This window comes from Henckelia pumila, chromosome 1 (genome assembly GCF_033568475.1).
Source record: "Henckelia pumila isolate YLH828 chromosome 1, ASM3356847v2, whole genome shotgun sequence".
Taxonomy (NCBI): Eukaryota; Viridiplantae; Streptophyta; class Magnoliopsida; order Lamiales; family Gesneriaceae; genus Henckelia; species Henckelia pumila.
The window spans coordinates 100,706,461-100,732,074 of NC_133120.1; the positions used below are offsets into that span (position 1 = coordinate 100,706,461).

General features: G+C 35.0%; 4 protein-coding genes across 7 annotated transcripts; 2 read left to right on the plus strand and 2 right to left on the minus strand.

Annotated features, from left to right (window-relative positions):
• Window positions 1–512: 512 nt before the first annotated feature.
• On the plus strand, window positions 513–9,098 carry LOC140892195 (uncharacterized). 4 transcript variants are annotated; one of them, XM_073301021.1, is made up of 11 exons: window positions 752–769; window positions 1,157–1,249; window positions 1,386–1,546; window positions 1,805–1,929; window positions 3,151–3,842; window positions 4,020–5,434; window positions 5,716–5,795; window positions 5,899–5,991; window positions 6,064–6,137; window positions 7,252–7,378; window positions 8,491–9,098. In XM_073301021.1, exons 3-11 carry the CDS (start codon window positions 1,420–1,422, stop codon window positions 8,572–8,574), a joined length of 2,817 nt encoding a protein of 938 aa, XP_073157122.1. In that variant the 5' UTR covers window positions 752–769; window positions 1,157–1,249; window positions 1,386–1,419; the 3' UTR covers window positions 8,575–9,098. The 4 variants fall into 4 exon arrangements, with proteins under 4 accessions (XP_073157107.1, XP_073157114.1, XP_073157122.1 ...); XM_073301006.1 differs by lacking the exon at window positions 1,386–1,546 and having other exon boundaries at window positions 513–769; XM_073301013.1 differs by having other exon boundaries at window positions 715–769; window positions 1,157–1,546.
• Window positions 9,099–10,260: 1,162 nt separating this feature from the next.
• Window positions 10,261–12,668, minus strand: LOC140875884 (uncharacterized). Its single transcript, XM_073279709.1, has 5 exons — window positions 12,518–12,668; window positions 11,785–11,857; window positions 11,243–11,367; window positions 10,868–10,943; window positions 10,261–10,596 (listed from the first exon to the last, which is right to left on the minus strand). Exons 2-5 carry the CDS (start codon window positions 11,831–11,833, stop codon window positions 10,400–10,402), a joined length of 447 nt encoding a protein of 148 aa, XP_073135810.1. The 5' UTR covers window positions 11,834–11,857; window positions 12,518–12,668; the 3' UTR covers window positions 10,261–10,399.
• A 4,038-nt stretch (window positions 12,669–16,706) lies between these two features.
• LOC140876026 (E3 ubiquitin-protein ligase At4g11680-like) lies at window positions 16,707–18,851 on the minus strand. Its single transcript, XM_073279867.1, has 3 exons — window positions 17,840–18,851; window positions 17,352–17,697; window positions 16,707–16,908 (listed from the first exon to the last, which is right to left on the minus strand). The coding sequence occupies exons 1-3, from the start codon at window positions 18,370–18,372 to the stop codon at window positions 16,753–16,755; spliced, it is 1,035 nt and encodes a 344-aa protein (XP_073135968.1). The 5' UTR covers window positions 18,373–18,851; the 3' UTR covers window positions 16,707–16,752.
• A 1,870-nt stretch (window positions 18,852–20,721) lies between these two features.
• On the plus strand, window positions 20,722–24,954 carry LOC140889773 (uncharacterized). The gene is made up of 9 exons (XM_073297502.1): window positions 20,722–20,994; window positions 21,089–21,274; window positions 22,042–22,171; window positions 22,256–22,336; window positions 22,442–22,641; window positions 22,887–22,982; window positions 23,646–23,739; window positions 23,914–24,030; window positions 24,740–24,954. Exons 1-9 carry the CDS (start codon window positions 20,830–20,832, stop codon window positions 24,841–24,843), a joined length of 1,173 nt encoding a protein of 390 aa, XP_073153603.1. The 5' UTR covers window positions 20,722–20,829; the 3' UTR covers window positions 24,844–24,954.
• Window positions 24,955–25,614: the final 660 nt, after the last annotated feature.

Consider the following 25,614-nt stretch of genomic DNA (forward strand, 5'->3'; position numbering starts at 1 on the left):
ATTATTATTTTTTTCTGGATGAGTTCACGTAGTAAAAACACTACTCAATTTTTTATGCTCCTAACCCAAAAATACCTGAACCCGAGGTACCCAACTCAACGCCCATCCTTATATAACATACCGATAGGTGTTACAAATTATCAAATCAACCCATCTATTTCGTACGATGAAATAAACCGGTCCAGTCATCCTAAGCTGGTTTAAACAACTCCAGACTCTAATGTCGTTTTAGCCGGCTCAGTCCGGACGCACTCAACTTGATTCGGCTTTTAAAAATAGATCTGCTAGCGAGTGGACCAAGGTGGCCTGTTCACAGGCCCAATACATGTTAACAAAGAGGATTGGTCCATAATTAAAATGGGCCTAAAATATGTGGATCACGCAGTCCAATTCACTTCAATTAGGGTATGTATCTATGCGATAGATATGGAATGGATCAATAAATAAATCAAATCAACCAACTCAAAAAATAAATAAAAATCAAATCATCATACATCAATCAAAAAAATAAATACGGGTGCAAGATAAGAAATTTAAATATCTTATATAAGAAGCAACCAAGCATTCAGGGATTAGGGTTTCAACTTTCAATTAAAATTTTCAATTCTTTCATAATTATTCGATCATTCGACGATTTCTTGCGCATAGAGTCTTGGTTCTGAAAACCGTTCCAAGTTCCGATCGATGGGAAGGCGTAAGGAGCGTCGACTTGCCGCCATAAGCGCCGCTGGTCGCAGAGTTAAACTTGATCTGTGTGTGGAACCCTCCGGTATGTATAACTGTATGCTAAAATTTTGAAATTTACAATTTTGGGTCCTGGAGTGCTGGTTTTTGTCAATGCAAGCTTTATAAGTTAGGTTTCACATCTTCTTTTTAAATACTTCAATTGTTTGCGGAATAAGTTCATATGGAATTGGTTGAGAAAATCATATACTCATGCTTTTGAACAATCGTAGACATATAAAATTAGTGCCGAATCAATAATATATTTCTGATTGAACCTTTAAGCTAAAAGCACTAGTCAATTGATATAATTCTCTTGGTCGTCCACCTTCAATTTCTTGTCTCTTTTTCAGGATTACTGTATTATGTCAGCATCTGCATGGAAAGTTTTTATTTGGTCTGATTGTTATGTACATTTATTGTTCTTTATTAGGAGATTTGGGTGGCTCCTCTGCCCAGAATGAAGTTGGAGGGGACAGTGACTCCAGAACCCAGTCCGAGTTACCTGATTCTCCCTCATCCTCAGGTGGGTTCCATCAGTTTTCTTCAAGGACTGCTCTTTGTACAGACATATGATGTGAACACTTAATATTGGTGGAAAACTAGAGAGTATTTTTGCTACAAGATTTGTTATTAGCACCCCCAAAAATTGTTGTTCTCAGACTGTAGGATGGCTGTGGCATTGGGAACAATCAAATGGTTATCAGCCTACGTCTCCTCCATGCCACAGTGCATTATTCTGTAAACTATCGACTTGTCAGTTCCTTATTTTGGCGGCATCGAAGGTGGTCTGAAGATCAGAGAAGGAAGTTTTTCCATATTGGTTCGTATGTCTTTGGCTTTATTTGCTTTTGGGCGATGCTGATGCATTCCACTTTTTACAGGTGGGGTGGTTTTGCAGAGTGCCTAAACCTTTGGCCTCTTTTAAATTGGCTGTCAAACAGTGTTTTGAATGATTGTTTTTTTTTTTACACAGTACCATTTGTTGCCTTTTTTTTAATGGATATGTTGATTACCATGAGCAGCTATCTGTCATCTGGACCTTTAGTAGGCATTTGACTGTATAGTGGTTTTTCTGCAGGCCCACACCTAAATAATCCTCTTATGCTGCTCGAGCAATACAGTGATGATGACGTGGATGAACTTCTAAGTGAAGTTCAAGATGCTGGTGCTGCCAAGGACCCATCTGGTGACCCTGATGATAAGGTGAGTGTACTAGCATTGGCTTATCTCTTCTGTGTGTTATTGGCGGAACCCGGGGTACTTCGAAACCTTTGAAGCATGTAGCAGTGCTTTGTCAGTATGATTGAATTTAGTAAGTTTCGGTCATGTGATTTACCAAAATGGATGCTAAATGAAATAATTTTATTTGGTTATTTCTTAAATTAGAAGTTTTCTTCAAATCCAGAGTATTAAATAATCAAAAGACTCTCTCTTTATTTTATTCTAGGGCTGGTTATTTATGTTGAAATTGCTTTGTTGATGACAAATAAAATGAATTGAAGATATACGCACATTGTATTTTACTGATTTCATTATTTAAATAATTATGGTGCCAAACTGTTTCATATTTTGCTTAAAAATTGCATTGTTCATTACAGCTTGATTAATTAGCATCGAATGCTGAAATCAAGCCAAATACCAAACTGAAAGATTACTGGATAACAAGCTGATTTTTTTACCTCGATTCTGTTATGTGTTCTTGTTGTGCTCAATCAACCAACATGTGAACAACCATAGAAGAATACACAGCCGCAGAAGCAGATGTCCCAAACTCTAGATTTTAATTTTTAGTTTTCAACTAGCTTTTCATGTATAGATGGAGGACCTGATTTACATTTTAATGGCTTGGTAGCTTTCTGAACTTTCTGTATGTTCTTTTGTTTACTCTCAAATGTGATTGCGTGCGGCATAGGCACGTGGTGGTGTTGATCCTGGGGGGCAAGGCGAGGCATGTGCTTTGTTGAAGGGGAGCACTCCAAGTGATAATATGCAAAAATCTAAATATCCTGAAAACAATTCATAATATATAAGTTAATATGTATGTACCAACTCTTAAACAATAAGATAACAAATACTCAATAGTCTATAAGAGAAAAAGTATAACTATTACCTGCATCAGGAGGTTTGGCCATTGGGTACCACTGCCGGATAAGTGTCACACCGGCCAAGGTATGTATGCTAGTGTACTCACGGTCTAATGAAGAGCAACGTTTCCTCATTGTATTGTAATGTCACCCTTACATTCCGCATTGATAATTGATTGCATATCTCGAGGCACAGGCTGATAGCCAGCACTTGAAATTTTAGTTGTGGTATTTATTTTGCTGCCATCACTTATTTTCATTTCATGGATTTCTATTTGTGCGATCTTTAATCCCTTATTGTCGGTTGCCCTAAATTGACGATGACGTATCTTTTTCACAGGCAAAAGTTACCGGTGAAATTACAAACGAAGAGATTGGAACTGATGTTGTGAATGATCATTCCGTTCAAGTGGTGAAGCAGCTTGATTTGGATAATGATCCCGTGTCACAGGATCTTTTGCAAAAACTTGGCTCCTCATTTGACAAACCTGATGATTTGCTCAGAGAGACGAAAGCAATGGAAGAAGATATATGTGCTGCGAAACCCAATGAACCGGTTGGGGACATGGTTTTAAGCTGGAAAAAGGTGTTGCATGAAGAGAGTAGTCAATATTATTATTGGAATATTTCAACTGGTGAAACTTCATGGGAAGTACCTGACATTTTGGCTCAAGCTACGGTTGTGAATCACCCACAGATTGCTGTTGGTGATCCATCAGGAACATCCGTGGACACAGAACAAGAAGATGCCACCGCTGAGAAACTTAACGAGGGTTCTGAGGCCATTTACAAAACTAGTGTTAATTCTGGTAAAGGGGCAGAAGCAGATGGATTTGAGGAAGGATGTATGGGTGATTCTCTTGGTAATGAAATAGGAAATACAGATGCCAATCAAAATTGTCGAACTTCTTTGCTTGATGATGCTCCTGTAGTTGATGATGCTAAATATAGCTGCAATTTAGGGACTGATTTTTCTTCGCACCTGATAAAGCATTGTGACATCTTGTTAGAAAGATTGAACTCTTTGGAAAGGTAAAAGTTAAGCTGTTCATCTTGTATTTCATTTTCGTTCCAAACATGATTACTGAGCATGTCCTTTTTTGACAAAAAACGATGATTAAGCCATCCTTAGTTAACTCAGTTGGCAAACTCTGAGTTTACCCCTTTCATTTAGTTTGCATTATTGATTCTTCTCATTTTGTTCGTCAGTTTGAACTGGAATCTGCGATGGCAAGATATTAAGTTAAAGTACGAATTGGAAGTTGAGATCAGACTCTCTGACATCAAGACTTTAGCATCTTGTGGGTCAGCCTTGCTTCAGTTTTGGTTGCATTCTGAGGACCAGCTAAAACGACTTGATGCAGCCATAGATGACGCTATTCGGCAATATGGTTCTGCTCCTGTAGATGAATATGAAGCTACTGTTAAATCACAAGAAGCCATCAAAGTTGATTCGAATGAAATGAAGGGGCTGTGTCGGGCTGTGAAAGAATCGAATCATCCCGATTGTACTTCTGAGAAGTCACATATTGAATCTTATAGTGATGTTGCCTCCGCAACTGGACTTGTGCCTTCATTGGTTTATCCCACCATGTGTTCTAATACTGAGTCTGAAGGAAAGACTGAAATTGTTGGGCTTGAAATGCAAACTGAATTAATATCCAAATCAGTTCATTGTTCTGGAGAAGAAGTAGACATGGATGTGGACATGGAAGTTGAGGATACACCTACTTCACTGAAATCATCTGTTGGGGGTGCTTCAGGTGCTCATTATCATATCCTATCTCAGGAACAATCAAATCAACAAAATCCACCTTCTGTCCACGAGACCTTACTGCATGGGCAAATGTTGAGTGCACAACCACCTGCCACAAGTTGGATTCATCCACTCTCTATTGAAAACGAACTTTGCCCCCCTCCACCTCCTGATAATGAACCTTTTCCCCCTCCACCACCTGATGACTATCCTTTTCCCCCACCACCACCTGACGAGCCTCCAGAAACATCGTATCCTCCACCATCACATTTGGTTTCTATCCATACTTTACCTTATTCGGAGCACTATGTTCTGGCATATCCTTCCTCCAATCTTGAGTATTATGGGCAATCAAATGCTGAAATTTCTGGTGCCACTTTGTATGCCCATCCCGAGGGAGTGCCGGTTTCTGCTTCCCACATAACACCTTATTATGAACCAGTCCCCAATGTCTATGCAGTTGCTTCTTTGGTAGGAAACCCTGGAGAGCCTAGTTCCTATTATGGCCTTCAAAATGGTGGTATAATTCCTCCTTCATTGGTGAGCGGTGCAGCTGTGGAGTCTTCGAGGATTCAAAGTGAAACTGTTCCCACGAACAAAGGCACTGATACTATATGTTCCTTAGATTCCCATGCAGACGCTGCGAATAATTTAGTTCCAAAAGCTAATCACACTGTTGTCAAGTCTGGCCAAGGGTCTATAAAGGAGCCAGAGTTCTTGGATGCTCAACCAGCTGTTGGATCTCAATCAACTACTTCCATGAGCCATGGTGTTAGTGTTTCATCTGCCTCTGATGCCCCAACGCTTGTTTCTGCTGCCGCCTCCGCCTCCGCCTCCGCAGCTGCGACTTCTAAGGTTCAATCCAAGGGTAATACTTGTGAACTGGTTTTTTGTTCGCTATGGTTAAGGTTAAAGGATGTGGCACATACTGATATTAATTTATAGGAAGCTGCAAGAAAATTATTGCCTGGGAATGTAAACTTATGTGCTGGCTATTGCATTTAAGACATCTTAAATTCAAGCATAAACTTATTAGTTGCATCTGAATACACTTTTGAATAAATTTATATAATCTGACGTTTGGCATCCACATGATTTGTTTTTCAAATGCTCCAAAACACCTTATTTGAGGTTTCTTCACCTTCACAGTTTCACGTAGTAAGAAGAGAACCGTTGCTGTGGTACCCACGTTGAGATCTAATAAGAAACTTTCCAGCTTGGTGAACAAGGTACTAACTGTCTATTTATAAGCATCTTAGAATCTTAGATTTTATTTTATTTATTGGTTTTTACCTTGTAATACAAAATTGAGTGTGTCCCTTCTATTCTCAGTGGAAAGCTGCAAAAGAAGAGTTGCATGAAGAGGAAGAAGAACCTGAAAATGCTTATGAAATGTTAGAGAGGAAAAGACAACGTGAAATTGAGGTATAGAAATGTTTCTGTTATCACTAAATTGGGCTTTCTTACCCAGTTTCTTTGACTGATTTCTAATTTCAGGAATGGCAAACGGAGCAGATTGCGAGTGGGGAGGCGAAGGATAATGCTAATTTTCAGCCACTGGGTGGAGATTGGTAACTTTCTGCTGTAGATAGAATTTTAAAATTGAGTGTGCATAATTGATTGTTAGCCTTAGGCCATCTCCAAACCTGTGCATTATTTAGTGCAGCTTTAACTTCAAAATAACACCATTTTTGAACAAAATATAAAGTTGTTTTCCAACTCATCCACTCTAAAAGGAATATTCTTAAATTATTTCATATTAAATATAAGAAAATCTTACACTTAGATCATAATAAAATTAATTTTGTTATCAGGAACAGTTAATTAGAACTTAACTTGATCTAATAAAGTAATTATTATTTCAAATAAGTTTAATGAAACTAATTCTTTAAAAATTATCTTTTTGTATTAAACATAAAAATTAAATTAAATAAATGATTTATTTTGAGCAATTAATAAAATAGTTTAATTTTATTTAATTTATGTTAAATAATTTGTACAGTGAATTAGTAAATACCAAACATAAATAAATTATACAATTGATTTGAAAAATCAACATAGTACCAGTCATATTATATATGATGGCACAAATACAAATTTAATGTAATTAATTTTATCAACATTAAATAATAAATATATTTATTTTATTTCAATAATAAATATTGAATTATTTATCAAACTAACTTTTATATTCTTTAATCCCATAATAAAATTATTTAATACAAATTAATTAAAAAATAAAATCCACTTAATACTCAGTTGACATATAACTAACAAAAATTATAGTTTTTAACAAATAATAGAACCCCATAAAAAAGAGTACAAAAATTAGTTAGATAAAGCTGTGCCAGGTCTACAGTGTTGCTCGATTTCTGGAGCAACACTGTCACCATCCCGAACTTAGCGTTGGGGAATGGTGCAGGGTTGGAGATGCCCTTATTCTGCTGCAATACCCTCATACGGTGTGTTTCACCTTTCATTATCTTAACGACCACACCTTGAACCCCTACATACGCTGGTCTAATAAACGAGTTCACATGAATGTGGGATTAGCGTCACCCCATATTCATAAGAATCCAGTTGTTATCTCATTGGGGTTATTCTCAAACCACCCCAACAACCCCCCACCCCAACCCCCCTCCTTACTTGGTGTAATATGTGGTGACTTGCTTAGTTATGTTATAGGAGAGAAAGGGTGAAGCAAAAGAGAGCCCAAAATTCGAAAAAAACTAAACACAATGTATCAGAACCCACTGGACTTGAAGAACCTGATCTTGTTGAACTTTCAAGAGATCTTCCTTCTGGATGGCAGGTATTACTTAGTTGCTTTTATTTTCATATTGGAAATATAACACTTAAGTGGATGACAATATCTAATACAACTATATGTATATATTTTTATATCCAACAGTCTCGATCATGCAAAAGATTCTTAGAAAAGTTTAGGTTATTCTCTCATTTCTTCTGGTATATACCCTGTAATGGATTGATCCTACATTTCAGTCAAGTCTCTCTTGATTTTGCCCTAAATGGCTTGAGATTCTTGTTGTCGTTTGGTCCCGATGTCAATTCAATACATTAGAATGCTGCTTGCGTTATAGTTGGTTCATGAAGTGCTGAGAACTTTCTGGCATATGAAAAACAGATGCCAGAGGGCACGAATCAAAAGACACCGAGTCTGTAACAACAACCCATACCCCACTTTCTTCATCCGTTGGTGGGAAAGAGTATAGAAGTTTCACCAGTTTGTGCCGTATGCACATCTAGTAACTTGAGTTAGTAATTCGCAAGGTGAGAACAAATGCAAACTAGTACCTTAGACCCAAAGCATACTAAAATTGTGTCAAATCAGGCACAAGGGAACAGTGGTGATTAAGTGCTATGCTGGAAAAATGTCACATGTATGGGAGCTACGGTTTGAAATTACAGGAGAAAGTGACAAGTACGGGGAGCTTGAATATATTGGAGGAAAAATGACTAAAATGACCAAAAATAAAAAATTACAGTACCAAAACAATAACATAGATGACCAAAATTGTGAAGTGACAAAATTACAAAACCAAAAATGCACTTTCCTGATTTTCTAATAATATGGTTGAAAATTTTTGTTAGGCAAGCTCGAATGAGGAGCTAGTAGTCCTATCACGAATTTGTTAGTTTGGATAACCTTGACGGTACTTGCTGTAGTAAGCAGGAAGTACCGCAAGCTAAAAGCATTTGGAATGTTGATGATATGCTGAAGTTTGTTCTCTCTTCTTTAGCTTTATTTTAGTTGAATTTTTAATAACTAATCCTTTTTAACTGCTAAAAATATCGATGAAGTTTGTTCTCTCGTCTTTAGCTTTATTTTATTTGAATTTTTAATAACTGATCCTGTTTCACTGCTAAAATATTGCGAAAACCACCTTTTCCTTGTTTTTGCAGGCTTACTGGGATGATTCTTCAAAGAAAGTTTACTATGGAAATATGGTGACATCCGAAACAACCTGGAATAAGCCGAAGGGTTAGGGTCGAAACAAAGTTATGTGAAAAGTGACAGATTTCAATGGTTTCAGAAGATCCAGCTCTCTTCGTTTGTGTTGTATGGTTTAATCTCTTCATATCTGGCATATAATATCGAATGGATATGATTCAGGGAGAGCTTATGCGCAGATGCGTAAATGATTTGACGGTGGCTAACAAGATTGCAGTCGTGCCATCGTCGACAGCCCAATCGCACTCTCTGTAGTCTCCCCTTGTAGGATCTGAGAAATAGGTAGGGTAGAGCTATAAATGCATAGAGGAATGAATGTGATTTCATGTGCGTAGGTTACTGATATAACACGCGTTCGGACAGAGACATGTTCTGATTCTGATGCAAAATCGAATAGCAGAAGGAACTTTTTGTACTCGGCACTGAGATGTTGTTGCCAACTTGCCACTGTGGTGAATTGATAGAAGTTGGAAACATTGATAGATTAAATGCCGAGTAGACCGTGAGTGGTGGATAAATAATTTGGCCATGTAATTGTATGCTGATGAAAAATAAATGAAATCAAGTCAAGTAAACCAATATTATTAACCTAACTACTTGAATATAATCATCAATTTCAGAATGTTATATAACTTTAACCAAGTTATCAAATTTAAAGTTGTTCTAGTCTGGATAAAATTCATTTTGGTCTTTCTTGTTTTTCTTTCTTTTGTTTTTTTTTTTTCAAAATAATCTCTCAGTCTTGTCGTACCGTCAATTTAGTCCCTAATGTTTTATTGCTGTTTGGCTCAACCTTTTCAAATGTTAAATAACCTTGTTTGCACAAATTATTAAAAATTAAATGCATTAAACATAATGAATAAACAAAATACAATTAATCATTGATAAAACATTTCATTCACCTATTATTTTAATTAAAAAAATCATCAATATATTGTTTCTCATTTATCGTGTTTGAGACACAATTTATTGTCGATTTTAATTGAAAAAATAGGTGAATGAAATGTTTTATCTATTAATTGTATTTTGTTCATCCATGGTGTTTGGTGTATTTAATTTTTAATAATTTGTGTAAATGAGATTTTTTTGACCAAAGTGTAGCAGGATTTGTAACATCAATTGTAGCAAAAGATTTCCACCCACTTCCGCTCATCTTATCCTTAATTTATTTTTATTTTTAAAAAATTAATTACTCACAATAACATAAAAATATTAACTAAATTTCATTTTCTTTTGACCGATTGAGGGTCTAGATTTGGTCCCAGAAAAACTTATCAAGATTCCGACCCTTGTCGAATTCTATATCATTTCCGTCTCGAAAAAAATCTCGATCCAATGCATTGTCTACCCAAATTGTCGGGATTTTTTTGGTCTCAATTAATATCAAGAGAGAGATCGGGACTAAAACATCTTCCCGACGAGATTTCCAACCCAACCCGAAGTTAAAAAGTTAAAATAATTTTTTTAAAATTTTTGAACATGAAAAAATTATCGAGATATCATCTCCCTACAAAAAAATAGAAACATTCGGAATATTCAAATGTGTCTGGTACAAGATCAAGAGAAAAAACAGTTTCGGATTCTTACCAGAACTGAATTATAGGTGATTCTTACCAGAACTAAATTATAGGTAGGAAGCGGGAAGGATCCCTATCCGATCCCACCCCTATAAATTGGATCTCACTTGACCAACTTCAAGTTATTACTGATTTTTAAGCATATATATTAAAGGGTTTTTATATGGCTCATAAAATAATCTATCAAAAAATATCAAGGTATAACGTATTCATTGTGCTATTAGGTCTCAACGAAGGAGAACATAACACAAGATATGTAGTGATTATCATAATCCATTATCCCCTATCTTCTCCTGTCTTCTCGATAAGGTCCTTCGCTTTCTTGGTCCTTCAAGAAGCCCAAAAAAGCAAGGAAGCCAAAAAAGAAAAATCCACCAGACCAGTGCCCACCGCCACCACCTCCACCACCACCGCCGCCATCGTCATCTCGTGGTGGAAATCCTGTTCCACCATCATCAAGTTCCGGAGATTTCTCCTTTCCTGGACCATGGCAAGATTATTTCAAATTCTTTAAAGAGAATGTGGGACTCGTTTACTTGAAAGTGAAAAAACAAAAGGATTTTGTCAGAAGAGAGGCTTCAACGGTTTTGACATGAGAAGAAGGAAAGTTGAGGAGGTGGAATAAAATCATCAAGTTCTTCCACCAGATTGCAGAATGTACCCAAAAAAACAAATAAAAACGAGAAGAAACAAAACAAAAACCTGACTCCTTGTAAATTACATAATGAAGAATGAAGAAGGTGATTAATACCTTGAATAGGTGCAACGGTAATGGTAGAGGATTGCCTCGTGACTGTTTGCGTCTGCTCTGCAGCACAAGTGGCATTCTGCAGTTGAAGGTAAGCAATCAGTACAAGCAGTGCTCATAAAGAACTGTCCTGTGAAACAAATTTTCCTCGCTCACCATAGCCAAAACTACTTGATAGGTTAAAAAGAAGCTAAAACCTATGTTAATATTCAGTCAGAATAGTGTCTTTTCTACAGTTCGATGATTGTTTCAGAAAGGAAACTCTCAGTGCCAAACATAAAGATTCAATAAAAGGAGAAGCTCCTCTCTTAAAGTCATCATTACAAAATCAATTGGCCAAAAGTGAATGCAATCTCAAGTAAAGTACGACATATTTACCAGGGAAGCAGCACATATATATGCACGCTTTACTCGAAAAGAATGCTGCAAATGGAGTGGCTTAAGCCCAACCGGAGTGAAACAAACATTCTTCTTTGGCTTCAGACATTGAACTTCTGATCTTGCTGCGAAAATGTAATTCAAAGGCGTTAACCATTAGATGTATGTGCACTCTCGAGTATGTCTCTTTTAACATTGTCCACGTGAACTCAGATGCATGAAAACAGATCTGAATAGTGCTGAGGTAGACTCCTCGACATTATTTGTTGATATGTTAAGAATAAACAAGCAAGTGAAATTACACAATACAGATACAAAAAAAACATACATTTTCCGACATCCACAGGAGAAAAGGAGGATTTTACACAACCAACCGACCACCCTTCTTGTGGTTTTTACAGGCACCCGTCAGTTCTCTATATAATAGGGTTTATCATGTGCAGGCTTATTAAAAGAACCAATGTATATATTATTTTAGAAACGCCAACACAATAGATATAAAACGTGGAAAAATATATATGTTCTGAGAAGACATAACATACCAATCGATAGAGTTGTAATTGGGCTGGTAAAAGTAGCACTTAGTGACATCTTGACGCTAAGAAATAATATCTCCTGAAAAAATGGTATAACTATTAACTGTGAGAAAGAAGAAATAAATTCCGCTGCTTAACAAGATAAGGAGACATGTACAAATGAAGCTTCACGTTGGTATAATGTTTGATTCCAAAAAATAGTAATTTTCATCTATGACTATGAAGTTAGTTTGCATTATGAGATAGCCATACGCCTCTTGAAAAGTTTCAATCAAAATAGCAACACGGAAATGCCTCGACAACGCACAATAGCTATAAACCAAAGAACAGCTCGCAATATAGATATAAACAGAAAAGTTTTCGGCCATTAACATCCGCTAGAGAACACAATAATTTAAAGCAGTTAAACCATCCATTTATACCATCCACCCCTATCAACAAAGCCTTCTGGGTAACTACAATTATTTTTTTTAAAAAAAAAGACCCGGTTGACTAATACAAGAATTAGGTTTCCTAGACATTTGAGGAGTTTAAGCGTCTCGATTATTCACATCCTGAATTCACACAACACGTTTCCAGATCAATATTTCGAAAATACTGACAAATTAAAGGAAAATATATGTGAATCATCGTGTTTTTACTCGAAAAATAACACACTTTTCGGAATCTTCAAATAAATCAAATTGAGAAAACCAAAATCCTCGATATAAAAAAAAAGTATCAAAGCTACGAACTTTACCTGGAATCAAATCGGAGGTGCAGAGGAAGGAGCCGAGCCGGTCGCGATACGCCGGAGCTGTTGGGGATGGAGGAAGCGAGAGGGCATGAGCTGGTGAAAACGATCCGGTATATAAGATCGTGTGGCGGTGGGCTCGCACGTGACTTGTGGGTTAAGTTTATATTTTCTCCGTTTTTAATTTTACCTTTTTAAATTAAAAATTAAATAAATTTAACAATTTGATTTGGCGGAAAAATAATAATAATAATAAATAAATAAAATTGTTATGTTCAACAATTTTATTTTTAGCCAATAATTTTTTGGGCCTATCGATAAGGTAAAGATCCATTTAGGTTTGGATTAGAGTCTTGCTAATGCAGATTTAGGTAGATAGATTTTTCTCACTCCAATTTGATTAATTATTTATTTTGAATCCACAAATTTGACCATGTAACAATAAAATGTATTTCCATATTATAATCATAGTCCATAGATTAAATTTAGTGATAAAATGTCTATAAATTATATTATTGTTTTATAATAAAATTTAAATAAGGGTGTAATCATCAATAGAAGAAAGAGCAAACCCATGAAATGAAACTAACATTAATAACATAAATGGATAATACTTTTGTAACCATGTTTTTTTTTTGGTAGATCAAATCTGACAAGCATGTTCAGCACATAAAAAGATTAAGCTTTGTTCTAGATTTTCCAAACTTGATATGAATCGAGTGAGTGAATCACCTCAAGCTCAGATTTAAAATAAAGCCCAAAAAATTGTTATTTCTCCTAAAATTTTATGATAAAATAATTTCAATTATATTTCAAAAATTTCCTTGTGATGATTTTCATGAAATGATATATATTATGAGGAGTTTTTGGATATGAAACGGATCTCCCCCCTCTGATTTGTTATTGATAAAATGAAGAAATTTTCAATGATAGTTAGTTGTATTATCCGATTTTCTCAATAATAGGTTGGTGCACAACAACATTAACTACATTTTATATGTTTTCGTTTTATTTACTGTGTATTCATTTTAGACTTTTATTGACTTTTAATGACTTTTTTAAAGTGATTGACTTCTGTGGAGTTCATGGACTTTTAATAACTTTTATAGACTCTTCTTGACTTCTTTCAAAAAATTTGTAAACTTTTGTAGACTTTTTTTCATGGATTCTTGTTGACTTTTTATGCCTAAAATTTTTCATATAAAATTTTTATTGTAAATTTTTAAATTTATATATTATTTTTATTAATTTAAAAAAAATTAATAAACCACTAATTAAATTCATAATTTTTTGTCATGTCAATTCCAAATATATAGTTTATGAGTAATATTTATTTTCACTAATAAATAAGAACACTTGTATCAATAATCAATACTAGATAAATAATTTTATAAAATAATTGTAGATAAATGATCAGTCAAAATTCCAAACAATTATGATATTTAGTAGTCTTTTATGAAAAAAACTATAATCATTATTAACTACATATCGATCCACATTTGATTGACTATGATATCCCTCCACGCATTAGCATTTTCTCGTTGTTGTTCTTGAGTATCAAGTAATCAATCAAAGTTGTCTTCATAAACTTGTTCTGATAAAGACGATGAAGCTTCATTATCTACTTCAATCCGAAACTTATCGGAACGACGTTTCTTGCGAAGAAAATTGTGTAACCCGACATTAACGTGCATAAAAAATCAACTCATTAGTTCTGAAAAACAACAGCAAAATCGTAGCTATATATGTGCAATAACAGTAGATCAATAGAAGATTTCAAAATAAAAACATGTTAAATTTTCTAAGTTCGGAGAAAATATTCAAAGAACAGTTGCATGAAATAACATATAAAACTTCAGTAATCAAATCAACAAACCATATATATAGAGAAAACATTACCTTGAATGCAAGAGGAATGTCCATTCCCACAATAAACAAAAAGAATGGCATGACGAAATCAGAAGATTGCAACCATTCCAAGGTGCATGCCCAATCACAGGCCATTAATTATCCTCCAACATCATCAACCAAGATCATTAGCTATACACATTTCAGCTTCAGTTATGTTGCTCATAAAATTTATCAGCATCATTATTTAGTGAAATATTTATCTCTGACGTTGCATTCATTTTTTAATAACAATTCTTTCAAGCATCGAACCATTTACTTACATGTCATTCACAGACCGCAAATGAAAATATAATATTTGAATAGTTGCGGATTTCACCTTTCCAAAAAATTAAATGAACCCCTCGTTCCCCTATTTGCAAGATGTCTATCCAGTGATCATTTGTCATTTGTGGATGTGAGGTGAGGCAGTATTAAATGCACCAAGAAATTACCAAGGCTCATTCAAAAAGCAAAATTTGAACATGTTTAAGAAAATCCCCACAACCACACCATCAAATTCATTATCCTTCCGTTGAGAATTAAAAAAGCCTGAAAGTACAACAATAAACAACTCCCAATCCCTATTAATTCATCCATCAGAACGACATAAATAGGTTCAAGGAATTGAAAGGGAAAAAGTGGTTTGAGTTCACGGCAACAGTGAGGCCTCTGAAAATGTCGAGACATAACACTTTCATCCAAAAAATTCAATTCATATTTGCATCATGCTAACATACGTAAGCGAAAATCAAAACCCAGAATATTTTTATTTGTGAAAAAAATGAGAGAAAACGTTAAAAAAAAAAAAAGAAGAAAGAATTTTACGTGGAAGAAGACGAGAACCCTAGACGTTTGAGAAAAAAGAAAAGTCTTGTCAAATCTTTGGTATGATGGGAAGAAAATTATGGACTTTTTTTTATGGTACCTAATGCTTCAATATTTGTACATAAAGATTTTAATAGGAATCATTGAAAATCCATGAAACTTTTCAATACTACCTAACTTTTATGGAGTTTAAAAAAGTCAAGATTGAATACAACTTGACTTTTTAAAACTCCATGAAAATCTATTTTGAATACCACTATACTTTTATGGAGTTTGCAAAAGTCTATATTGAATACCTAAAAACTTTTAAAGTCCATAAAAGTCTTTAAAAGTCTATAACCGATACACCCCTTACTTTTGAAGGGGAAAATGAAAGTATTAAAAATTATAGAATATACAGAAGAACAAATAAAAAGAAAATAATGATTTTAAAAAAAACGCGAGTAGAACAAAAGAAAGGAATACACACACAACATTTTGTCAAGTACATATTCAATAAACACTACTATTAAATCATCGATTTTTTAAACCAAGGCCAAACGTTACTATAAATTTTGTTTCAAAAAACCTCTTTAATCAAAAGGAAAAAAAAAATACTTTATTTTCTTGAGGCCTGATTTTAAAATTCGAGTTAAACCATGGCAGGCATGACACTTCACATATAGTCTTCTCCTTATAATAGATTTTGATATTTGGTTTTCTAAGTCCTCTCATTTTGTAAAAAAGATGTAATTCCCGATTAATGAATTATATATCTACATATATGTGTTTATATTAATATAAATGGGATGAATGGATCTGAAATAAAAAAAAATCGAATTTCCTTGAAAAAAAATGGTAAGTAGATAAATATATTTGAAGGCGGCAAAGTGACAATAATATTTAATTACCAGGCTTTTGTCTTGTTAAATATGATCATATGATCATGAGATGGGACGCATCTTTAATTTGAGCTCGAATCCAATTTCATATTTTTAAAATATTATATATTTTTATAATAAAACATTTGAAGATGAATTTGAAGATGAATCGAAATTGATTACTAATATGTAAATATAAATTAATTTTAATGGTTTTCCCTTTTTTAACCCTATATTCATTCCGATCATATATGTGTCGCACATATAAATTCAGTTTAAAATGTGTATAATTAATCATTTTTGTCGTATCATGCAAATTCCATGACATATCATCCATGTTTTTATATATATATATATATGAAACAATTTTATAAATGGGTACAGGGTATAATATTTCAAATTAAAGACACATTAATTAATGTGTAATCTTCGAAAAGAAAACCCGAAGTAGAAACAAGTCTCTGTTTTTGTGCATATACTCATTCTCAAGGGAACATGCATGTACAAAACAAATTTTGGAACATCAAAATCCACATCGTATATAAATAGATATATGAAAAGTATGTGTATATATATCTTCTATTTTGCATGTAAATATACAAGGGAAAATTTATATATATGCATGAGATAATAATGTGAAACCCCCAAAATTAAATGTAAAATTTATCATACATTTGATTTATTTATTTGTTGCTTACAAAGAGGACAACAAGAGAGGATCTTGAGCCATTGATCAACACACCTTAGGTGAAAAATATGATTACATGGCAACTCTCTCATCTCTTCCTTCTCCCTATACCTCGCCAAACAAATGCAGCATTCCTGTCCATACAATTAACTCGTTCAATAAACATATATACGTAGCACAGTTTCACAAATATTTATCCGTGAGACGTATTTATTAGAAATGAGACTTGGACCTAACTCACCTCAAAAGTTTCACAAATATTTATCCGTGAGACGTATTTATTAGAAATGAGACTTGGACCTAACTCACCTCAAAAGCTAGCTCAAGAGGTGAGGATTGCCCTTGTCTATATTAAGGACTTCCAGTACTATATCCTACCAATGTGGGACAATATTTCAACAGTATCTATCCAACCAAATGAAAAATAAGTAGTTTCACAGTAGTTTGTGCGTGCGTGTCAATCTTTGGGTAGCACAGTTTCACAAATATTTATTCGAGAGACGTATCTATCCAACCGAATGAAAAATAATAATTCGATCTAAAGTAGTTGCACAATAGTTTATGCGTGCGGACATACCGGACGATATTCATGATCTCCGAGCTCTACATCATGATCTTCCTCGTATTTCCAGCATGATAAGCCGGCGATCTGCTCATCGGTGGCCCCTCGATCGCGCGATGCGGTGTTGATGTTGTAACCTAGGAGTCCGCTAAGAAACGGCACACAGCAGCACAGCAGCACGAATAGTATAAATGGGAAAGAGTAGCTCACAGCATTCCATGCTAGCAGGGAGACGCACAGGACATGGAGCTTCGGGGATCCGTTGTAAGACCCGAACCGCGAGTCGAAAACCCATATGTTCCCCATCACAAACCATATTGCAAACAGCAGCTCCACGCAAGTTCTGAATTTCTGCAAGTTTCTGATCATATATTGCCTCATCATTAAGTCATTACATGTAGCATTTTTCTTGGCAACACTAGCATATATAGTAAGTAATAAAACAAGAGTCAACATGATATATATGTTGGGACTTTTACTTAGGATCAAATTAAATCATTTACCTCGATTCTTCGGAGCTTTGCTGCTGCTGCTCAACATCAGATGAATTCGGATGCGGATCTCCTAGAAACGTGAAAACGACCCGATAACGCCAGTGGAGCAGAACAAGGCTAATAAAACAGCCAAAAACATAGCCCGAAACCCATATCCTCATGGGCCAAACCGGGTTTTCCCCTCTGGAAACGATCAAAGTATATACAGTGACACTAATTTGAACTACCAAACAGACAAACTCTAGCAACATCCATCTCCCGGAATTGAATGGGTTAGGCCCGAGGTCCGAGCCCGACCCGTTTTGGTAATGGAAAACTCTTCTCAAGAAACTATACCATCTTGCTCTCGACATCTTCATAGCTAACTTGATCAATATAGGCGTGGCCGACGACGAATTCCGAGAAGGCCGACCGCGCGGATTAATGGGCGGCGGCGGCGCCCTAGCAGTTCTCTCTTCAATCGTTTGCAGAATCGACGACACCGCAACTGAGTTCCCAATGTTGCATGGTGAATCCGCAGTCAAAAAATATCTCGAGTTCATCGATCTCACCAGAAACAAAATCAAGATTCACCTAGCTAGAATATATATATATGGATCAATATTCCCTCTGAACCCGGAATCAAATCATACATAATTCACCATCAAACAAAACAAAAAACCCACAAATTAAAAAGCCAAGAATCCCATGAAGAATATGGTGTGATTAAAAAGGATCGGATGAGCGCAGAAGGTGAAGAGTTTCAGTCAAGTGAAGCTGGGATTGGATGGGATGGTGACCAAGAATCCAACGTTGGCTTTGCTTTCATTCCAAGGGAGTCGGATTTGGAAGATTATAACCACACAACCTTTGGCCTAACTGCCTCACTTCTCCATTAATTGTTTAATCCCTACGCAAGTTTAATTAGCTAAGAGCTCATATGTGTTTGTATTCACTTACTCAGATGGTGACATAATTAAACTTTTTCGGTAAATTTACCCAGAAACTTCCTATTTTATGTGTATTTAATAAACATGCATAGAGAAATTTGGATATGCAAAGAGAAACAAAAGCGAAATATACAATCCCATCAAATATGTGAACATGTATCTCCCGGCCAATTGTAGAAATATTTAGACTTGATTGAGAGATGAAGTTCGTCATAATTTTTAATACAATTATAAATATGATATGATAGGGGTGGTGTGAGTGAGAAATAGTGGTCATTTATTGATGTTAATCTAATTAAGTTTTGGTTTGAGTAGGAAAAAACATTAATTAAAGATTAGTTGATATTTAGTTTGACTAAGAAGTAATTGTTTTAATGAGTTTGAATAGTGGCGGGTGTAGTTGTTGTCCAAGAAATCAAACCACCAATGCAAATAGCTCTCTGTGCTCCTGGCCCCGTCTACCCTTTTGGCTGCCTTTGTAATAATTATATTATCAAGTTGGAATAAATTTCGGGATACTGATAACATAAATTATGTATTCTTCAATCAACGATTTATATGTAGGTGCCAAACATTAATATATATTAAATAATAAAACTAGATAAACTTCTCATATCTATTATAGTTTTTTTTTAAGATATTAGCTCGAAGTGTCTATATATAATTACAGTATTTTGGAGTAGTACTCAATCTGGAATATCTTCATTGGTCCATTCAATACAAGATGGAAATTAAACTTAAAAACTGGTAAAATGGATATTTATGTTTCGGACAATTACAAGCGTGATCCACAATATTGAGCCACCTAATGCTGAATTGTGTGTTAGAGAGACAAATGCTGGTCATTTTACCAATTGTCGATCTGCATAATCAACTATTCCCACAACTTATCCAGATTATCAAAATAGACCAATAATATATATATGGGTATAAATACATCCACATGTAAAAATTGATTGATTCCATACATTCATGCAAGTCTAAGGTAGTTTTTGGAAGAGCTTTTAGGAAGCACTTTTCAGCTTTTCGTTAACAAGATTTTACAAACTTTCAAATTTTTGTTAACGAAAAAGCTGAGAATTGCTTTTAAAAAGTTCTTCCAAACACTACCTAAATCTTGTCGTTTATACATACCTGCAGCTACATACACAAATACAATTAATCATTCGAGTGCACGGATTTTTAACAACATTAATTATTTTTTAAGATGTTTAAGTTGTTTATTATGTATTATCATTAACAAATAATTTAGTTACTTCTAAATTTTACTAAAATAAGTTCTTATATTCATTTTATTAAATGGAAGTTTGGATATTTTTGTTATTATTATATAGTTTAGATATTGATTGGATCAAAATACAATCTATCACTCATAATTCAATAATTAAATTAAATAACCAATCACAATAATTATATAAGTAACTATTGATGAAATAGACATAAAGCTACGGAAGTGAAACTCAGAACCAATTATGCCAAAGAGATCCTTCTCAGTACATGTTTTACATATTCACAAATACACCTAGCTCTATTAATTTTTCCCACTCATTATATAAAGGAAGCAAATATTAAAGATTTGACTCTGATATTTTTTTGTTGAACTTATTTAATATTTTCACTACGACTTTTTATATTATGTAAATTTAAATTTAATATAAGAACAATATTTTAATATGTTAAATTTATATAATAATCCTAATTAAATAATCAATACATTGATTTTCACAAAAATATCTTATTAAATCATATCCGTGAAAAAACAAACTTATGCCAAAAAAAAGTAGTTTTTATAGTAAGCATGAGTCCAGACTCCAGTCAATCAACCGAGTCTCAAAAGACATAATTTTTAGTTTGAATTTAATTATTGCATATTTCAGGTTTACTATGTTATTCGCAGTTGATTTTATTCACGACTTGAAAATATCATACTTAAAAGAAAGGAACAAAATAAAAAATAAAATGAAAGATTTTCTTAAACCCTAATGTCACAAAACCCCAATTTATTTCCTTTTTCTCTCTGTTGTTGTGTAAACACACGCACCCTCGGAGGTACTTGCGGAAGAACTGTCGATGGTGAACATGGCAACAGAGAGCGAAGATTCTGAATCCATGGAAGAACAAAGGACGACCAAGATTCCGGTGTGGGATTTGCCCGATGTCCCAACGGGAAAACTCCCGCCGCATCTCGAATTTCAGAGGACTCGCGTCCTCTGCTCTTTCGACGCCCCGGCTCATGTAGTTTACGTTTTCTGAATTATTGCTTATCGTAATTAATCATTTTTGTTGCTTCTGTTGATAAAGCTTCGTTTTTTTTTGGGGGGTTATAAAGACTGAAAAAATCCAGTCTTCGGGTGCGTATGCGTCAATGGGAGTGGACAACAGCATGCAATTCGAAGGATTTCGCGACAATTTTAGAGTGGAAGTTATAAGACTGACGGAAGATGACATGGAATTCGATATGATTGGCATCGATGCTTCCTTGGCGAATGCTTTCCGCAGAATTCTCATTGCCGAGGTGCTCAACTTTGTTTTGTCTATATTTTGGTTAGAAGAGGGGAAAAAAATATTGGCTATTAAAACTACTTTTTTAAATAAGGTTTCTGATGATATCTTGTTCGCCTAGCAACATATTTAACCATACTGGCTGTTATATTCAATCCTGAGCGTGCAGAAGCATATATAAGTGAAATAAGAACTATCTGTCGAGTTATCTTTACATATTTTTGTCACAAACAGCTGCATTTATGTAGTCCACATGAATAAGGCAGGTGCAGAAAAACTCATGGTAGAACTAATCTAATATAGCGATATATATATTTTTGATTTGTTGATATAGATATATAACTAAATGATAAGGATGCATTCTTCTTCAAGAGTATGTTGGGATCAACTAGTTAAGTTTTTTTGGCCCAGAGGATTAATTTAATTAAAGCATGCTATATGTTCATCTCATGCTGAGTTAACAAAGCAAACATCTTCACGGGTCTTCCTTTGGGCTGAATATTTTTACATATTCTGTAAATATTTTGTAGATTATTGTTTCATCGCTAGTGGTTTAGATTGTTATAAAGTATTATTGGGTTTATATGAAATGAAACTTTAGATTTTTGTAAATTCTAGATCTTTTGTGCATTAAATTTTGGTGTCCTTTTCTTTGTTGTTTTTCCTTGACTAAAATTATTGGTCAGTTTCAAAGAACAATTCTGTCTGTGTGCCAGATTCCAGGATAATTTATTGGATAGATGACATAAGTTTTTGTTGATTTGGCCTTTTGTTTTCTAGCTTCCCACGATGGCTATTGAAAAGGTTTTGATTGCAAACAACACCTCAGTGATTCAAGATGAGGTGCTCGCACATAGATTGGGTCTCATTCCACTTAAAGTTGACCCAAGGCTGTTTAACTATATGTCAGGTTTTTAACTTTTCCTTTTCTTCTGCTAGCTTTTTTCCCTCATTTTTTTTGATATATTACCGTAGCCTAAATGTTACTTTCTAGCTAATGATGAACCCAATGAGAGGAACACCATTGTTTTTAAACTCCATGTTCGCTGTGAAAGAGGCAGTTCACGAATTAAAGGTACTAAATATGTTTACCCGTGAAATCATTGCATCTTCTTTCACCCTTTTTGTTATCACCATCTAATTTTTTTTCTTTGCTCCTTTGCTCTTTGAAACCATGCAGTGAAATCTGATGAGCTGAAGTGGCTGCCTAATGGCAGTGAGTTAATTCTGGATTCAGAAAAATCCAATGCCGATTCAACTTCGAAGATTAGAACTTACACTTCATTCAATTGCAGCCAAGATTCCCTGCCTGAATTTTCAAACAACCCAATTACTCCCAAGCATGAAGATATAATTATAGCTAAACTTGGGCCTGGACAGGTATGCTTTACTTTGCAACTTGTGTATTTGTATTAAATTTACAAAACTCATATACTTGCACAATGATAACTAATGACTGATAGTCAGAGATTCTGTGGGCCCAAAAATAATATTATATTTTGTTGCTGATATTTTTTGTTGTCACCTGATGGCTGATGCTTTTTGGGATTTTGCAATTCCTACTTCAAGAATCTAAAAGATCTGTTTTGTGCTTTACTGAAATTCTGATAGCTACTATTATTCAGGAAATTGAGCTGGAAGCTCATGCGGTGAAAGGCATGGGTAAAGTACATGCAAAATGGTCCCCTGTCGCCACCGCTTGGTATAGGATGCTACCTGAGGTATCAAATGTGCTTGTTCTTTTTATTTATTTTTAGTCTCATTTTCCCCCAAATTTTGTGAGCGTGAAATTGTGAGGCCCTGTACTTTCCGGAATTCCGAAAGGAACAGAGAGTGTTCACTGTGAACTGAATTTTACGTACATGCTCTAAATTTAACTAACTCTGTCCAAATCACACTAAATTTTAACTAACATGCGCCGGTTCTTATTGGATAATCAATTTTTATATGCATAGTGCGTAAATGAACCACACTTGCTATCAGCAAGGCTAACGTACTATCTGCCACTTATTGTCCGTACCTGGTTCTCAACTCTACCGCTAACTTTGTCTTGGTATTGTCTGCAACTCTGCGTGGATAAATTTTGCTTTCATTTTGTCTTATTTGGAGCTTGGGATGTCATCTTAGTTCGGGTGATCCTAATATTATTTCATGCTGTCAGCTTTTATCCCAATGTGTCTGTTTTGCATACTTCCAAATGCTCAGTGCTGAGTAGCTGACTGCACATTGTTGACTTATTATTGGTAATTCGTACACCTCAGAATGATCGAACTTCAACCATTCGGCTCGAGATTTTTCTGGCCCGCACGTACATGTCCTGTTTTTGCTGGTCATTTATGAATAATAATGGGATTTTTAATAAAATCTATTATCTGCTCGTACAGGTTGTGTTGTTGCAGGATATTGAAGATGAGAAGGCAGAAGAACTTGTGAAGAAATGCCCTGTCAAAGTATTTGATATTGAAGATATTGGTAAAGGTAAGATTGTTGGCGCGGTTGTCTCTTTGCATTTTTTATATGTGTACTGTTCGCACGTAAAATTGTCATTTAATTGAATGAAGTACTGCACCCTGATTCAATATGTTTTAAGTTGTATGATGAAAAAGGTGGTTGGTTAATTTGGTCTGTATATGGTTATTGGGTGATGTGCAGGTAGAAAAAGGGCTACTGTGGCAAGGCCCCGGTCTTGTACTCTTTGTCGAGAATGCATTAGAGGCGATGGTTGGGATAAAAATGTGTCACTGCGGCGTGTGAAAGACCATTTTATTTGTAAGTGAAAAGAATCTTCTCTCTAATGTACCATTGTTTAACTGGTTAGATTCTTGGGTACTTCAAAGTTAAAACCCAGCATATGAGTTATATGTGGTCCTTTTAGATGGTTGTGTTGTTGGTTGATATCTACGAGAATTTGATGGTGGATTCATTTTGTTGTTTTTTAAGGTTGTAGGATTTCTTAACTACGTGAGCTAAGGTAGAGCTCAGCTACCATTGTTAATATGGTTTTCACGCTAACTTTTCATGCATGTTAATATGAATTTCATTTTTTCCCCTCCTTTTCTGTATTGTTCCAAATTCAAGTTAAGGGTAGCCGTCCTTAGACTGTGGTCCACGTTGTTGATTCTTCTTGTTGTAGAACTTAAAGCATTCATACTTGTGATCAGTTTTATGTCTTGTTTCCTCGGTCTTCTGTAAAGTAACTCCTATAGAATGATCTACATTCGTGTTTCCTCCCATTAAAAGTTCAAATCCGTGGTAGCTTAATGGAATTTGATACAGACGGAAAGGGGAAGGATATTCACGTTTCTTATTTTATTTTCTTTGGTAACTTAGCAAAGGAAACTTGGTTCTTTACGGTTTTATACTTGAATAGAGTGACATAAAATTGTAGCTTTGCTAATGTGAAATATAAGCGAGAGATCTATGTGAAACTTGGATCTTGGAACTGTTCACTGAAGCTGTCTTCATTGTACTTCCTCAGTTACAATTGAGTCGACTGGAGCATTACCTCCTGAAGAACTGTTCACTGAAACTGTGAAGATTTTGGAAGACAAATGTATGCGGGTGATATCCGAACTTTCTTGACTCTGTGAAAATGGTAAATTATCGTATTGTAATATTTTTCCACAAATCTTTTGGTTTGATTGGAAATTTTCATAGAGAGAGATCTTTATTTATTTTTATATGTTTCATTCTTGAGCTCCCAAATTTGGATCACTGTACTTGGGACGTGCCTGTAGGTGAAATTTTCAATTTTGGATCACCTATCTCAAGATCCCTAAAAGTTGAGTCCATGGTTCATAAATGTTGAAAAAATTGTACATACCATTACTTTAAAATTAACATAACCATATTGTCCATGGTTCATAAATGTTCCATAATCCGCATCTTATTGGGCCTAAAAACAGGAATGGGCCGCAATGATAACAGCCCATGCCCATTTGAGAACAGAACAAAAACGGTGAAAGCTTACTGGAGAATTGCATGCTTGACATTTGTCCTGAAGTTACGATCCCTATCAGTAGCTTCTCGTGTTCTGGTTGGTATTAAAAATCTACGAAACAAAAAACTCCAGTTTAATCCAACGTCTGTAGTTGCGATGGCCACCAAAAAGGAGGAATGTCCGCCGCAAGAGATAGCGGCGATTGAAAAAAAGGAAGCGGAGATAGAGCTGGATGCCGATGCTTTGCCGCGGCTGTGCAACCAACACTGTGGCGGGGTTTCGGTGACCCACGGCGTCAAAGACAGAGTACCCACCGTGGACTGTACCACCGCCAATTTCGATGATGGCTCCGGCGAGGCATGCACGACGGAGAAGGGCCAATGCGTCGGTCAACAGAGTCAACATTTTAAGTG